The 16,591-nt window shown below is 40.4% G+C and overlaps 1 protein-coding gene across 4 annotated transcripts in view; it reads right to left on the reverse strand.

Moving 5' to 3' along the window:
• SLC6A11 (solute carrier family 6 member 11) overlaps nt 1–16,591 on the reverse strand; it is a 110,492-nt gene that overhangs the window by 33,229 nt on the left and 60,672 nt on the right. For all 4 annotated transcript variants that reach the window (XM_057404244.1, XM_057404246.1, XM_057404248.1 and 1 more), the window contains one exon: nt 9,222–9,356. In XM_057404244.1, coding sequence (XP_057260227.1) covers nt 9,222–9,356 — 135 coding nt within the window. The remainder of the gene's footprint in view (nt 1–9,221; nt 9,357–16,591) is intronic.

Consider the following 16,591-nt stretch of genomic DNA (forward strand, 5'->3'; position numbering starts at 1 on the left):
TTCAAAAAGGCACTTACAGAACTGATGCAAATGGTGAGTGACTGAGGTACGCTTCCAAAACACCTTCCCCTCTCCGGTGATGAAAGAGGCAGCCATCTACAAAGTCAGAAACTTGCTTACACATGCCATAATTACACATTACGTATGTATTGTTGAATATGACAACTCCGGACCACCTTATCTAGTTTGTTGTGAAGTTCAAGATACAGAACGGACCATTTTAGTTTGTAATCTCAAATCATGCACCACATTTTCTGCCTTTCTGCATAAGATAGAAGCTCACTGAGGGCTAGTGCCCCAACTGTACTTTTTTCAGTGCTTTAACTACTGCAATCACTTTCCACCTATGTCCTGCTCACCTTCATGGATAGATAAACAAGTTCCTTTAGACCTCCAGGCTGGGAATGTACCAGCTTTCACTGTACCTGTTTGTGAGCATCCCTCAGAGTCACCACGCTGTTTTATTATTTCACAGAGGATTTAGAGGATCTGAAAAGCAGGGGTTGTTTTTGGAGTGGCAGGAACTGTATACCCAACTGGCAAATGCTAGTAAACAAGCCACTCAAGTTTCGCTCAAATTCTCTGTGAGCCTAGTCCTTTTTAAAGAGAGCTGGGCAATGAAAAACCTTTCTTTTATGCCACAGAGCTGGCAGAAACTTCAAGTAAAACCAAGTTCAAGATGGAAAAAGCAATAGAATAAAAAAACCCATAAACACCATTTAGGAATTGTATTCAGAGCCTGCAGTTCTTTACACTAAGGGGGCGACTGAAAATACTGGCATAGCGCAAACGTTTAATTTCACAGATTCAGTTTAATTTACATTCTTTGTAAAATGGAGTCGAACAGTCAAGGTGTTTGGTCAAACCCAGGAAGGTTATTTTGGAAGTTAAATGTTGTTTTTCTTATTTTCTGCTTAAATGAAGCAATTGAATTTTGATTCCTAAATGAGAGTTTGTTTCAAAGTGTAACAATAACAGTAAAAAGAATTAAGCAGAACACCTCTTTAAAATAAAACCACTTTTTAAAGTGCTGGTCTGCTTGAAATGCCTTGCATTTGTTCTGCTAAAATATCAATATGTGAACACAGAACTGAAGTGCACATTCACCAGGAACCAGGTTCTGCCTCCCATTCTTCCCAAATCCAGCTGCACTTTCTTTACTCAGCCATTCTCTGACAGTTCACATGGGCTGACAATAAGCAAACCGATGAAAGACTGGTGAACCCGGATCCCAAACAGCAACATCTGATCATTTCCTGCCAAGTTTGTAACAAATTTACTCAATGCACTTTCTGGCCTCTTCTCTTTGTGATTCTTTCGTTATCCTTATTTACAGTCCTAAATTGGAGGAGTAGAGTTTGGTTTGCACTCATGTAACAAAACACATGGTATCGCCTCTGTGCTCTGATGGCATCTTCTTGCAGCCATGATTCTGGTGCAAATGGTCACAGAATGCCCAGTTCATTTGAGCTTCAGTGTTTAAAGTAGCTGTCCATAAACATCCATATGGGAAAATATGTTCAAATATGGAAATCTCAGACTGTGGACATGGTTAAGTAAGGTATCTTCAAAAACATTAATGACCTTTACAGGAATTCCTGTACTACAAAATTTTCTGGAATTTAACATTAACACAGGAATAAATTTATGTCTTAAAAGACTCTTCTTCCAGATAAAAAGAATATGAACCCTATCTCCAAGTCACATAATGCACCACAGCAGAACCTAAAGTTATGAAATCCTGTTGACTATCCCATCCTATCATTCATCTTCATGGGCAGTTCTGATCATGTAACTTTAGTGTGCATATGTGTTTGTGTGTTTAAACATATTGCAAAGCATAAGGAAAAAACAGTTACGCAGTGCTAGGTAAGCAGTCAGCAATCAATCCAGCTTCAACTGCCGACTCAAAAACTCTACTAATACACTGGAGCTTCTCTATCCATACGGAAGGGATAATCAGCAACTGAGCATAGTCATTAAGAGCAGAGAGCATCAGAAAACCACAGCAGCCGATACACACATCTCATCTTCCCCATTTGTTCTCCTGATGTGGATCCTCGCTGTGAGCTGCCTGGCAGCTGGTGACAGTTTGTGATGGGGCAGACAGTGTGTTCTCCTACATGCATTAGGGCAGTGTGCCAGCAACTGTCACCAGTCACCACCCGCCTTCTCCTCCCAGCTTCCCTCTCCTTACTTCCTATCACCTTATCCTCCCTTTCCCATACTGCCCTTGCAAATAAAGCACATACGTACACACAGGTGTCTTACAAACTACATGCCAGCAGACACAAAAGGCATGGTAGGGAGAGGGGAGGGCAGAGTAAGGCACATGTAGTTGTAAGATACCTACATAACACATAGCTGTCTTATACCACCCTGGAGGAAGGCACCTTTTCTGTTCCTTGTGCCTCCTCATTTTGAATTTCCATTAGTTTGGGGACACCTTCAGGGGAGAACTTCAGTACCAATCTGTAGGCTACTTCTGAGGGAAAAACAAGTGAGAACCCAACTCCCTTCACTAGAAGCCTGAGGCAGAGAGTACTCCAGGCTGATGGTGAGGCCCTGTGCACAGCACCTCTCCAGTGGGAGAGCTGGGGTGTACACAAGGTGCTTCAGCCATTCCTACTTCCCTGCAGAGGTTTGCCCAGCCTGCATTTTCTTGGATTCTTTTGAGAATTCAACTGTTATTCCAGTCCTAGGATGGAAATAAAAAGAGTCTCAGAAATATTTGGGGGCTTAGAAAGCTGTTTTGTTTTTTCTTTATGTAGATCTTTAAAGAAGAATCTTTAGGAGCACTGATTTCTAAACAGTAAATAACAGATTTTCTGCACATCATTCCACTAGTGCAGCAAATTTCTCTTTTTCTTTTTTCTCTCATTCCTCTGGAATAACAGGATTAACAAGAATCCTGTTGGCAATCCTTGAAATAACTATATATTTCCAGTGCCTCTATTTATGTGGCATCATATACCCACTTGTGACTGTTGCAGAAATAGCATGGAATATTTATTTGTTTCACTTACTACCCTCACTGTGCACAAGGTCCCTTATTACTATTTCCATACATCACTTAGTATTTCTTGTAACCATTTTTAATGTCATCTGAAAATGCTGAATTTTCAACAGCAGCTTTTCTCCTGCTTGTAGACTTGACTTCTAGAGCAGCTGGCAGTCTGGAGTCATGGACAGCATTTGCAGTTCCTTAGATGTTCCTGGGAATGTTAATCAGTTTATGCACAAAAAGGCTTTTCAAGTTTATCTTCCAGCTGCCATCATTGTCAACAGTGAAAAATCTCTCCCTGTTATGCCAATACACTGAGCTAATATGTGGATCCTGTCTCCCTCCAGTGGCATATCTCATTAGCCATAAAGTCTAATATTAAAGTACAATCAGAGCTTCCCTAGAGCTCAGATGATGTCTCTCCATTACTGCTAAGGGGTTGCAGGGATAGCTGGAAGAGATTTCATGTGGCCTAGAAGCCCCAGGAAAATTACAAAATGACCCCATTCTTTCAACAAGTCTCTTCTAACTACCAAAATCTGCTGTTGCCTGCTCAGCTTGCTGTTGCTTGTGTACCAATAGCAGGAAACATAAGGAAAAACCATGGAGAGAAGCAAACTATTTGTTCAGGGCTTGAAATACATCTCCAAAGCAATAACTGCTCTTCTGAAGTCACATTTGCTTATAAAAATTAATAGTCACAACATTATGCCATTGAAAAAACATAGAGTTGTATATCGAAGCATAAAAAGACACCAGTAGTTTTGGAATGATGCATTCAATTTAGGTTGTGCCTTTCCCACAGCATACTTAAATATAGCTCAGATCTTTGCACAATGGAGTGACCTGCACAGTGAACAACTCCTAAGCTGTTCCATGCATTACAGAGGAAGCATGAATGTTCCATGCATTGTAGCAGAAGACCCTGAATGGTTTCAGCCTTTTGAGGTGTACCTGCCCAGTCACTGGAGTGCAGATTCACCATGACAGAACAGTGAGTGTTCCTTCGAGCAGGGAAATGAAGTTTTGATTTTGAGCAGGGAAAACGTAATGTGCTCCCGGACTTGCCTTCAGTCTTTGCAGAAATGGGAATAGCATCCATCCCTATGGAGCTTTGTTAAACATCTCTGCCCTTCCAGCAAGAGCACAGCATTACAGCAATGTGCTGGTCCTCCTATTTTTTGAGGCCACATAAACAATTTGTAATGTAAAAGCTGTAATACTCAGTAACGGGAAATAGTTCCTCATTGTGGAGATTGTAAACTGCATTACAGGGCAAAATGTTTCTAAACATCACAGCAGTCTATACCCTGCACTTACCATTTAAAATCCCAGTAATCTGTAATGCTGGTGGAAACAGCAGACCTTAAGAATAAATTCTTTACAAGTTTAAAAGTTTGGGCAATGATTATGACTGAGCAGCAACATGAGAGCCCCACAATCACCAGCAGGATGTTTTTCCTCTCATAGAAAGGACAGTTTGAAATTTAGCTTCTGTATCAAAATGAACAAAAACTGACAGTTCAAAGATACAGGTGTAAAGTCAGAGCTGCAGCTCTATAGACAGTAAAGTCAGGTCAGGATTTTCAGACCTCTGGCCCTTGTACATGTTTCTGGCATCTCACTCTTAGTTAAATTTACTGCAGCTCATGTGTGTGCATCACAACTGCCTGGTTCAGAAAGCAAATACCTCATGACGCAAACAGTACAGAGAATGGGAGGAAATCCATAGGAAAAAGAAGAGTAACTGTTAACAGAACCGGACATCTCATTACCACTATTTTTTCCCTGTTAATTGATTTTTAAGAAATGGCTGTCCATATTCTTCTGAAAACCACTCAAAACTGCAGAAAATTGCTGAAGGTGTTACTAGACATAGTGGTATAAAAAGGCTGGTGAGATCTAGGACACATGACCTGCCTCTGAACCCTTTCTCCAAGCACTATGCTTAAAAACTGGCTTATCACCCAGTATCGGGCATGTCTTCAAGAAGTACATTTCTCTTTAGATTGAGGCTTCTCGCATTCCAAACAGATTAAAGCATCAAAAGATTCTCCAGCAATGAGCTGTCATTCCATTGCCACCACAGGAAAATTCCTTTACATTTGAAGGCTCAGGATGCTTAGACTGATACATTACAGGTCTAAAGTCCACCACTTGGGAACCCATACAGTTCCCTTGATTTTCTGAGCACAAAATGAAAACACTGTTTGTTTCAAAGCTAGGGGAGCATTTCTGTTCTCTTCTGCCTTTGGACACAGAGGTTTCCTTCTGCCTCAAGGTGGCAATACAACTGTGATAGCTGCTCGCTTCCAGGGCTGCGTGTACCAAAACTGAATCAGTTTGATTTATTTCTCCTGCTGTTAAGCCATCAGCAAAACAACTCTGCAGTGTTATTGAACATTGGAAAGGAAAAGTTATGGGAAGATAAATTCTCAAATATGTTTCCAGTTTGGATTTTCAGAAAAGGCTTTAAGAAAATATTCTCTCTACACCTCTGCAGTATTCCCAAATGTGTCTCACATACCTGAATATTATAATTAGCCTAATTGGTTAGCAATTCTTGACATCTTTTCTTAAAAGTATAATTTAATGTACATGCTCCAACATACGAAGATGATGTTAAGGAAGGAGTGAGTAACTAGCAAAATAAACTCACGCTAAACTGAAAATTGAGGAGTATGTAATTAAAATTCCCCTGTATCTTTCAGGTAATTTGCCCTGTCTTTCATTTATCATGTTTAATATTCACGTGAGAGTGTATCACAGATAAAGTACAACCTGTATTCATACAACTGTATTCTCATAGGATCATTTCAATTGGAAAAGACCCTTAAGACCCAGCACTGCCAAGTCCACCACTAAACCATGTCCCCAGTGTCACATCTATAGATCTTTTAAATACCTCCAGGGATGGTGACTTCACCACTTCCCTGGGCAGGCTGCTCCAGGGCTTGACATCCCTTTCGAGGAAGAAACTTCTATGTACAATTCAGCTGCAAAACCCAGATTAATTGGATTTGTTCAAGATTTTGGTAAGCACCTACTGCTGTGAGAAGAGTGCAATTCTGACTGTGTTGACAGGTTCACCGCCAGTAACTCAGCCAGTTATTAATATGCAAACATACAATAAGCAAGAAGGAGAATCCACTGCTACAGCAGGGTTTTAATTTACACAGGTATGTTTTGCACATCATTGACCATAATATTACTCCTTGAGCCATCAAACTGGTACATCTGCTGATCCCCAACTGATTTAACCTCTTCCATGCACAAAGGTTTGGAAAATACCATTATGAAGCAGCAAATATGTTCCCGCAAAAAAGAGCAGTGAATAACACACACAAATACAATTACATATCGAGGGACAGATAGAACCACACTCTGGGTCAGGCTTGCACACAAAACCCATCCTATTTACTTTGCTAAATACTTCTTTTTGTGTGAGCTATAACTCAGGCAAGACTTCATATTTAAGTTCCAAACAGTACCTCTAACCTCCAGATTGGGGTAGAGGGACACATCTCAAGCCAATTTAAGCATGAAGGCTCTAGAGGCCTCACCGTTGATGAAACAAAGCATTTCTGAAGCTTAAATATGGTACTCCACTATTATAATGAAAAGTGATTGGTAAGAGCTCTACAGATACACAGGACAAAGGATGGCATTTTCAGACCGGGAGGATTCAGTCTGCTGGAGAGATAGAATATAAAAATGAAATAGAGAACACAGCACTTGAAAGCTAAGAGGAGCTGAAAAGACAGATGAATAGCTGCTTAGAAAGCTATAATGAACCATGGAATGCAAATTACACAAAGACAAAAGCTTCAAGAACTTCAAACTAAAGCAAGCCTTGAAGAGAAACTTAATTTATTTAACCCACAGTAAACACAGTTGGCGCTATGGTTCAAATACTGCTCCTCTAATACAGACATATTAGCCTCCCTAGAACATTATTTCAACAGGCCTCCAGCTCGTACACATGCACTGTGCTGCGATATTGTGAAGCAAATGCAAAGAAACAAGAGCAAAGATAAAAACTGAAAGCACCAATGGCAAGGTCATTGGTCAGTTGTCCTATACATGCTTCTTGGCAAAAACCTCTAGAACAAATTGAGGAGAGGCTTATGGAATGGGATACAAAAATTCATGGGCTTAAACATTATTAAGCCCTACATTTCTATAAAAGGGAAAATGTCGTTTATTTATCTTGTTACCATTAAAAGCTGCAATAAAGCCAAACCAATTCCTTTCCACCATTTTTAATTTAAAAAAATGCTGCCAAATTCAGTTTTAAACTTCCTCCAAACTTCCTTCATTCCTTGCAAACTGACCAGAAATCCTGCTAATAACTCAGAAGTCTTTCTTCAAAAATTGATTAGTCTCAACAAAATATTTAATTTTTAATGCAACTGCATTCTTTCCAACACAAAAATCATTCTCTACAACCATTTCATCACACATATTATGTTTAAATTACATACAGTAGTGTTCAAGATCTCTGTTCTAGTTCATTCTACTTCAGCTTTTTTCCTACAAAAAGCTGCTTAAAATCCTAAGGCAGGAGTATGGCAATATGTCAGTGAAAGTCTCAGTGAAACACAGAATAAATTGGCTTGTTAAATCAATCCATTAAGCCTTCTGAAAAGACATCCCAGTATCAGCCAAGCACTATGTGTGGGACAATCAGATACATCCACACGTGCCTTTTAAGGGCTCACAGACTGCTTAGGCTAATACCATGTGCTTTGGGAATTGTCATGGCAACAGTGTATTTCCTTACAAATGGATCAGTATAGTAAACAGGCATATAAAACCCCCTTGTAGCCTGACAATAATGTTGCTTAAGCTTGCATGCCCTCCCTCAACGACACACAGAAGCAAGGGTGGTGGTGGCATGTGAAAAATCCACACACAAGGCAAAATCCTGTTAACAGGCATCTCGCACAGCACTGGGCGAGTGGATGGAGCAACAGCTTGGCAGCAGGGCTGCCTCCACACTCAGTCCACAGAATTCATGTGTGGAGGAATCATCACTATGTAGTACAAGAGTACTCAGTGAGCGCTTGCTGTTAATCACAAGATGGTTTGGGTTGGAAGGGGCCTTAAAGTTCATCCAGTTCCAACCCCTGCCACAGGCAGGGACCCCTTCCACTAGAGCAGCTTGCTCCAAGCCCCTGTGTCCAACCTGGCCTTGAACACTGCCAGGGATGGGGCAGCCACAGCTTCTCTGGGCACCCTGTGCCAGCGCCTCAGCACCCTCACAGGGCAGAACTTCTGCCTAAGCTAGTTAAGGCAGTGAGTAACGAGCTGTCAGAACCACACAGCAGTATGAAACACTAGTTAAAACTGGGCAAAACAAACAGATTGCCACCCGTGGTCTCAGATAAACAAATTTCTTGTCTCTGCTAAAATAAGTTAAGCCACACGGGTGTATGTGATCCACGTAAATGCTCACACATTTTCAGTAAACAGATTAAAAAACATAATTTGCACAAATATTCCCAAACTCCCTTTCTATCTCCACCTCAGTATCCATTTAATATTGTAACAGTCTTAGGAGTACAACACTGTATAATATCTTTTACACTGCCAAACCAGGTAAGTAAAAGGCTGTCTGCAACCTGTCAGGGTTTCTAGAGCTTGTGTCATTTTGCCTCTTTGCTATCAGACAAATGATATATAACTGTTTCATTGTACTCATCTGTCACTGAAAAAAATCAGCTTAATCCTGTATTTCCATGTTCAACTCTACTTTGGAAACAATGAAAAAGAGAGTGTTCTTGGTTTCAGTACTTCATCCCTCCTTGATTGCATATACAAACTTCTGCTTCGAAGACAACAGTCATCTCAATTATTAATTTCTCTACTAATTTTGACTGAGATTTAGAGCTGGAATAAGCAAAGAACTATAAAATGGCCATGTCTCAGTTAAATTCATTCCTGCTGAACCTGTGGCAATGATTTTGCCTGTCAATACCAGAAGCAGCAACTGGAACACTGGAAAATCCTGAAAACCATGGGCACTTTTCTAGCAGAAGAACTGTATATTCCAGCACATGCAAGCAGCAATGGCTTTAAAGCCTCAGCCACAATTCCAGATCTCTGACAATGAACAACCACCCAGCGAGCACCTCCATTCAAACTTAAAAATCAAGAAACTCTTGCAGTTTTACCCAGTCAGAGAGGAAAATGAATAGATGGCCCATGATCCTACCTGTGGGTCAGACAGTCGGGAAAGGTCAGGGTACAAGTAGAATTTTATCCCCTCGGAAGCACCTGGTAACGTTACTCCACGGATCAGGAGAATCATCAACATGATATAGGGGAAGGTGGCTGTAACATACACAACCTAGCAAGAAAAAGCAAACATTAGAAAAATATTTTCTTCCAACTGCAGAAAAACCCACCCAATTTCCACGTCCATTTTGCTCTTGGTTAAAAACCAAATCCTTTCTCGAAGAAAAGTGCTTTGGATGCCTTTGCTCATGCAGGTGAATTTTATCCTTCAATCTTCCCTTCTAAACTATGTCTTGTAGGAAAGGTCAACACATTTTTATAGAGAGATTGGCAAGTTCTCCAAGTATATTATTTGCTCTCTCTTGGTAGCAGGTGACCAGACATTAGACTCTAGTGTACCTGAACACCCTTACCACCTACTATTTCAAATACAGATACAGGGGAGTTACCTCATAATAGCAAGTAATTAATTGCATTCTATATATTTCATAGCAACATATGCAAGGAGTTCTCAGTCACCTAGTAATTACTAAACTGTCATCTGACAAGAGGGCTTTGCATGCCTGTGTTTGAGGAATAAACATTCTAGCAAGCCTAAAGGTTAATGCTCTGTACATCTATCTCCTTGCGATGTGCTGTAGCACCTTTCTCATGCAAAGCACCTTCAGGCACACTTTCTTAAGTGCTCAAGCTCAGCAACTTCTGTTTCCTTGTATATGGCCACACTTATTTTTTTCCAGAAAAACTGAGCTTTTCTGGAAACCTGAAAGAAATCACATCTTTCAAAGACAGAGTTGAGCAGAATTGATCCCATTTTATGATCACAAACTGAGAACAGTATACAGCGATTCAAACTTGGAGATTGATTAAATTATAAATTCCATGTTAATATAAGTATTTCTTTTAAATAATAACATAAATTCCCTATAGCCATTCCCACCTGTGCAGAGTAGGTATAAAATATGCTCGTGAGGGGATAGTCTTATACATCTGCCTTGCACAAGTCAAAATCACTTAACAAGCTGCAAGAATGGGGAAAATGCTTCAGTAAAAAATACAACCTGTAGAGCTGTCCAAAAATATACATATATTCAAAAGTTCATTATCTCTCCCATGCCTATGTAAATGAGAGACATCAGAAAATGCACCCATGAAAGGATTTTCAAACACATTTTCATTCCTTAATGAAATCTGATTTCATCAACTGAAATCTGATTTGCAGGTGGTGCTGAGTATTTAACCCCAAGCACAAAATCACCTCATGTGTGCTCAGCTGGTACACTCAGAAGTGAAGGAACTTAAAATCACATGGCAGATCTTCAAATAAGTCCAGCTGCTCAAGACAGACACTGCCCTCTCACTGACCTACCTTTCTAATACAGGTAAGCACCTATATATCTTTCAAGTGTCTTAGCCCTTTTGAAAACACAAATCATGATTTTCCTAGGAAAAGGAGACAACCATTGTATTCCCATAGGTCTCAGAAGCCTGAACTGATGAATTCATAGGTCAATAAGCTCTATCCTAGTGCTTACATTTACTGTAACTGACTCAGTGCAAATGTAAACCGATAGGACTGGCTGTGTTTAAGTACACCTTGTCTCAAAGAGATTGCTCTCCATGTTTTGGTTTCAAAGGAAAATAGATCATCAGTTACTGAGAAGTAAAAACAAAACATACAGAATGGATACGGTCCTGCTCTAAGCCTTATGTTGGGCGGAAAAGATGGAGGAGCCAGCCTCTGGCTTTCATGCCTCTGTATTAAACTCTTTGCCAGCTATTTTTACTACTCCTTTTAAATCAATAATTGCTTTTAATAGAGGATAGTCAGCAGACATTTACATTTGATGACATAGAAGGCATTGCACCTGAAAAGCTGTTATCACATTAAAGAGCATTTCATTGCACTGTGCTTTATTAACTCTGCCAGCTTGCAGCCTGCTATCTCGCACAACCTGCTGCTGCCTTCAAATATTTTCATCAGTAAACAGACTGCAATTTTGTACAAGCAGATTTCTTCCCAGGTTCCTTTGGATGTATATCTTCACTCAGCTTCATCCAGGAAGAGCTGAAATCACTCCCTTATGCCAAAGAAAGATCAGATAGAGGTATCCCTGAAGAGGAGTCTGTAATCCTGCAGCAGCTCTCTAGGCTTGTAGAGTTATACTTCAGGATTTTCTGTTTGCTTTTCACATGTCTTCCATGGCTCATCCATGTCTGTTACTAACACTGTTGCAGGTAACAGAACCACAGCCTCTAGTGAACATTTGATCATGAGGGCAGTTGTGCTTTAGAGGAATGAGGACTCGCCTTCCCTTCTGGTTACCATGCACAAAGAGGATATATATAGAGTGCAACTGGCTCAGTATTTCTGGCAGTAAAAACTAATGCAGTTATTGAGAACAACAAAAGAGATACCAAGGAAGCATGTGTGGGGAAGATACACCCTTCCTGAGCCAACTGGCATTTTTGACAATTCATTGGTGTTGGTGCTCATGCAGGTCAGGAGGTTGCTAGAACTGCCAGCTTCTTCTGTACTGCAAGAGGTCTGCAGTGTGTTCAGAGAGGGGAGAGTGGCCACCCCTTGTAGGCTGAGCCTAGGCTCACCATTGCTTTCAGTGCATCAGTTGCTCATTTTATTATGCTTCTCAAGAGCTCAGGAGGTGAGGGAGGATGGGGCATTGTAGAAATCAAATGCCATTATTAATATCATCATCACATCTGTAGGCATTAAAAGTTTCCTGAATTGTTTTCTTTCAACACATCAAACCTCTCTGAATATAAATGTGAACGCAACTGTTTCTAATTACACTGCATCCTGTTTTAATTGACTTTAATTGCTTGGTATGTTAATTTGCATTCCAATGCTCAAAATGCTTTTTTTAAACCCTTGTCAGGACGATGCCAGTGTTTAAGCAGTTGGAAACAAAATACAAATTTCTGGCATGCTAGATTTTGCATCAAGTTCTGCTATTACATATCATTGCAAGACAAACTTACAGAGATATTTAGACATATAAGTATGTGAAGAGGCATCTACTGGGACATCTTACAGTGCTTAAGCATACTTAGGTGTTTAGCTGAAAGTACATGAAGACCAAAGACTGAGAACAGATATGTCATTGACTGACATGAGCTTTAAGTACTGAAGTATTCAAAGTAAGTTAAGACCAAGTATTGGAACCTTAAATAGCAAAATCTTAAGAGACTTACCAAGGTGAGTTATAAAGATATTTAGGAATCTATGCAATGGTTTCAGAGCAAGGCACCACAAAGGTGTTGAGAACTGAACTAGCTGCCAGTTTGTGCCTTTTCATATTTCAGTACCTTTAAAGCACAAATACGGTGCATAGTTCAAAGTTGGCTACTGGGCCTGTTGAAATTCTTGTCCTAAATGAAAGGGCTGTTTTCTGAACATTCTGGCCAGATCATGCTGCAGAGGTTCAAGTGAAGGTGACCTGGCTTGTGAGAAAATGTAGGAGAAATACGTGATAAAGCTGTTGAGAATAAGGAAGAAGCCCTGTGTGCAATGAACTGAGGCACAAACCCACAGGCTTCTCCAACTACAGCTGCTACAGACCTCACCAGCCTGATATTCAGACAATACCTCACAGCAGCTTTGTAGTGGGGTGTGCCAGGAAGCAGTGAACTTTAATCCTTTGCTTGGCTCTTACTGAGAACAAAACAGAACTTGGATTCAATTAACAGAACTTCACTTTCTGAGCCTAGGAAGCTAAAGGAATACTTTCCTGCAAGCTGGGATGCTCAAGCTTGTTTGCACTATAATGAACCAATTGCACTTTATGAATGGAAGTGTTTAATTTCACTTGATCCTTCAGAAAATGACTGGCTTGCTAATCCCCTCCCCATAAAGTCTTCTATTGCCCCAGCTGAGTTTTAGAAGAGTTATAAGGAAAATAAAGCCTGAACGCTGCTCTGCCTATCACTACCTTGCATTTAGTGTTCTTAGCCTATTGGCTTGGCATTTAGCCTATTTATGCAGTTGACACTGTGACCACAGAGAATTATACTGACACCACCAACATCTTTCTTTCAGGGGAGACTGCTGAGCAGTCTTCAGATGTCTGTGACATACAAGGTTTGTCTACACAGGACAAAGAGAAGCAAATTTTGCCCATGCTGCAGTGTGGAGAATCACCTTGGGAACCAAAATTTCACTACTTGAGTGATGTGACAGGGAAAAGAGTCATTTTTATCCTGCTTTACAGTGTTGCTGCAGAAGGGCCTGTTAGTACAAGTATGGAAATCCAGTTATCTTACCACTCTGGCAGCTCTGGTGGTGATGTAGAGACATCCAGGTATTGACAATTTGGGCATCATTTCCATCAAGATTTAAAGAAAATATAAGGAAGAGTTCTCCATGCCACAACTAACCCAGGCGTCCTGACTCCACTAATCACTTTCCAGCTTCACAAATTCTAACTCCCTAGATGTTAACAGCAAATGATAACACAATAAAAGATTTTCTTTTTCAACTACCATGGTAGATTGTGAAATTTCCTACACAGCACTGGCTGAAAAAGTCTTTTGCTGATTTGACTCTGCAGTATCTACAAATGACAATGGAAAAGAGATATTTTGAACATTGACTGGATTTATGAGAAAAAACTGTATGGAACAGTGTAAAGCAATGACAGATGAATCAGAAAAGTATGTCAATGGGGGGGGAGGGGAATTCTAAATCTGTCTACATTTTAAAGTTTAATTTCATCTGCAGAAAAAGAAACCAAACCAAAACCCCATCAGAATCCCAGATGAGTTGATTTGTATGATGTATGCTTGGGATAGCAGGAGAGAGATAAAAATCATAGAATCAACTAGGCTGGAAAAGACCTTTAAGACCATCAACCCAACTCTTACCCCAGGAATGTCAAGCCCACCACTAAACCATGTCCCTAAGGGCAAACTGATCTCCCCTCACGGCTGCCCCTTGTGATCTCCAGTCACAGCCACCCCCCCAGTGGCCCACACTGTATAGCTGCCACTGCTACCCCTCATGGCCACCCCTCATCTCCCCTCAAGATATACCCTCATGGCTGCCCCTCATAGTCCACAGCTGCCCCTGCTCTCCCCTCACCCCTCATGGCTGTCCCCCCTTATCCCCTCATAATCTTCTCTCACCCCTCATGGCTGCCCCTCTCCCCCTCCTGCCAACTGATGCCCCTGATATGCCCCAGTACTGTCCGGAACCAGCAAAAGGTTGATTTTTCTCATTTCTCTGTGTGTTTTATACATTTTATCCAGCACCATCTTCAGTTTACCTCATTTGTTTATCCACAGAAGAAAATCTGCTCCAGAATCATCTTGTGAACCACCCTTACACAGATTGCTCACAAACTGCAACAGTTCTTCTAAGCTACTAATGAATGACGTGTGAGTGCAGAGAGTTTCACCTGAAGTACAGAGAAGTTCAAAAACTAACAGGCAAGAAAATTCAATGAGATTTGAAAGGTAAGAAATAAGAATCAAAGGGGAAAACTTCACTGGGCATGGAAAATGAGCTAGAAAATAGGGGGTGGGAGAGGATACTTAATGAAGGTATGCAAGAGCCTTGTTAAATGCCCAGTGATCACAGGAAGCAGGAGATTCTACATAACACAATAACAGAAAGGAATAAACTCTTCTAATACCACATCCCACTGAAGTCATTGGCTGGGACACAGGAAAATCTCTATCAAGCAGAGCTGTGCAAGTCCTTATTTTTATCCTCTTGGTGGTGAATGCAATGAATAAATAAGTAAATGATAGTCTGAGTCAAGCTGAAACAGTTTTCTCTATAATGAAATGAAAACTCAACTCCAATATTCATGTTGAGTCAATATGAACAAATTACATTCTATTCTGGTTTGGTTTGGCATTCTTTTTACTGTATGGGTGGAAGGGAGATCTCTTTCAAATGAAAAATGCTTTAACAAGCCAAAGTCATTATTTAAAAGCTTCAATATTAAAAAATGGGTGAAAAATGTGTTTTTCCTTTTTTTTAAGCAAGACTTGTTCTTTATATTGGGTGTGATTTTATCAATTCTGCAGCACTTCCCGAATTCCATTTCAATAGCATATTCTGTGCTTGTAAAATTGCCTACTTGTCAAAAGTTCCAAAAGGAGGGTAGGAGAAATGTGGTGGAAGTTTTGACTCAGTGCTGAGGACTCTAGTACTCTAATAGCTTCACCAGGCCAATCCAGAATACAGCTAAAAGTAGAAAGCAATGAAGTTCCACAGCAGACAACACAAATGCAACTGCAGCAGCTCACATCCCTGGCTGAAGTGAGCCAACAATTCACTTGGATGATGAGCTATTTCTCCACATAAATATTCCTTAAGCAGCATCAAGTTTTCTAAAGATGTGTTATTTGAAATGATTTCCCAGCTAATTACCACAGCTGGCTTTGTTTCCAGACTGCCCAGGCCCATTAAGTCCTAGAGCAGTCATTTCTGCTATAATCACTCTTCAAGTTTGTTGGTTGTTTTGATGGCACATCCAAGCCTCATATTTAAGCAATAAAATGTACCGCCTAGATCAAACGCTTAGCTAGATTTCCATGAATTTGGGTAAAAATGCCCTAATTTAACAGATACTGCTGCTCCAAAATATTCATTAGACTACCAAGAGAAACCAAACAGAAATGTTCATAAATACGGCCTGAGTGATTTCAAGATCTGTATCTTGGAACATCGTTGTATCTACACTGCAGAACTGTTGCACTTCACACTACACCCGCAGCAACACTCCAGGTCCATGGTTATCCCCACTTCTCAACTCTGTGTTCGAATACAATGAGAGGCTGCAAAGTTTCCCACATCTCCTTCACAAAGACACCTTGCTATATGAATAGAAGGGAGTTGCAGCGATGCTGCAGCGACTGCCCAATCCATCCGACTGGAAAAAACAGACCAACAAGTTTATTCTTGGAACAGAAGTTTCTCTCTGAACAGACATAATCAGTAAAGTCCAACCATAGGCACCAGAACACATAGAAGTGCCTATATAACATGTAGAAACAGTTAATTTTATTACATTATGGAAGTCCATTCTGTGAGCTGCATTTAAGCCCTAAATAATCATAAATGCAGATAACCAGCTTCTTTCTTGAACTGGCCATATTCATGCACAGCTTAATAATGACCTATTCCAAACAATGAGCCAACAGCTGCTAAAAAAGTGGGACTGACCCTAACAGATGGCTTGGATCCTGCAAGTATGTCTTTAGAGCACAGTTCCATGTATTTCAAGAATCCATTCTAGTCTGAACAGACCTTGGTCAAAGTCATTGTAAAATTTGGTTCAGAGTATGATGAGAAGAGACTCAGTCTAGATTAAGGCTCAC

Source organism: Pezoporus wallicus, unplaced genomic scaffold (assembly GCF_028554395.1).
Source record: "Pezoporus wallicus isolate ANWC-B61680 ecotype Strahan unplaced genomic scaffold, APGP_CSIRO_Pwel_v1 contig_5935, whole genome shotgun sequence".
Lineage (NCBI taxonomy): Eukaryota > Metazoa > Chordata > Aves > Psittaciformes > Psittacidae > Pezoporus > Pezoporus wallicus.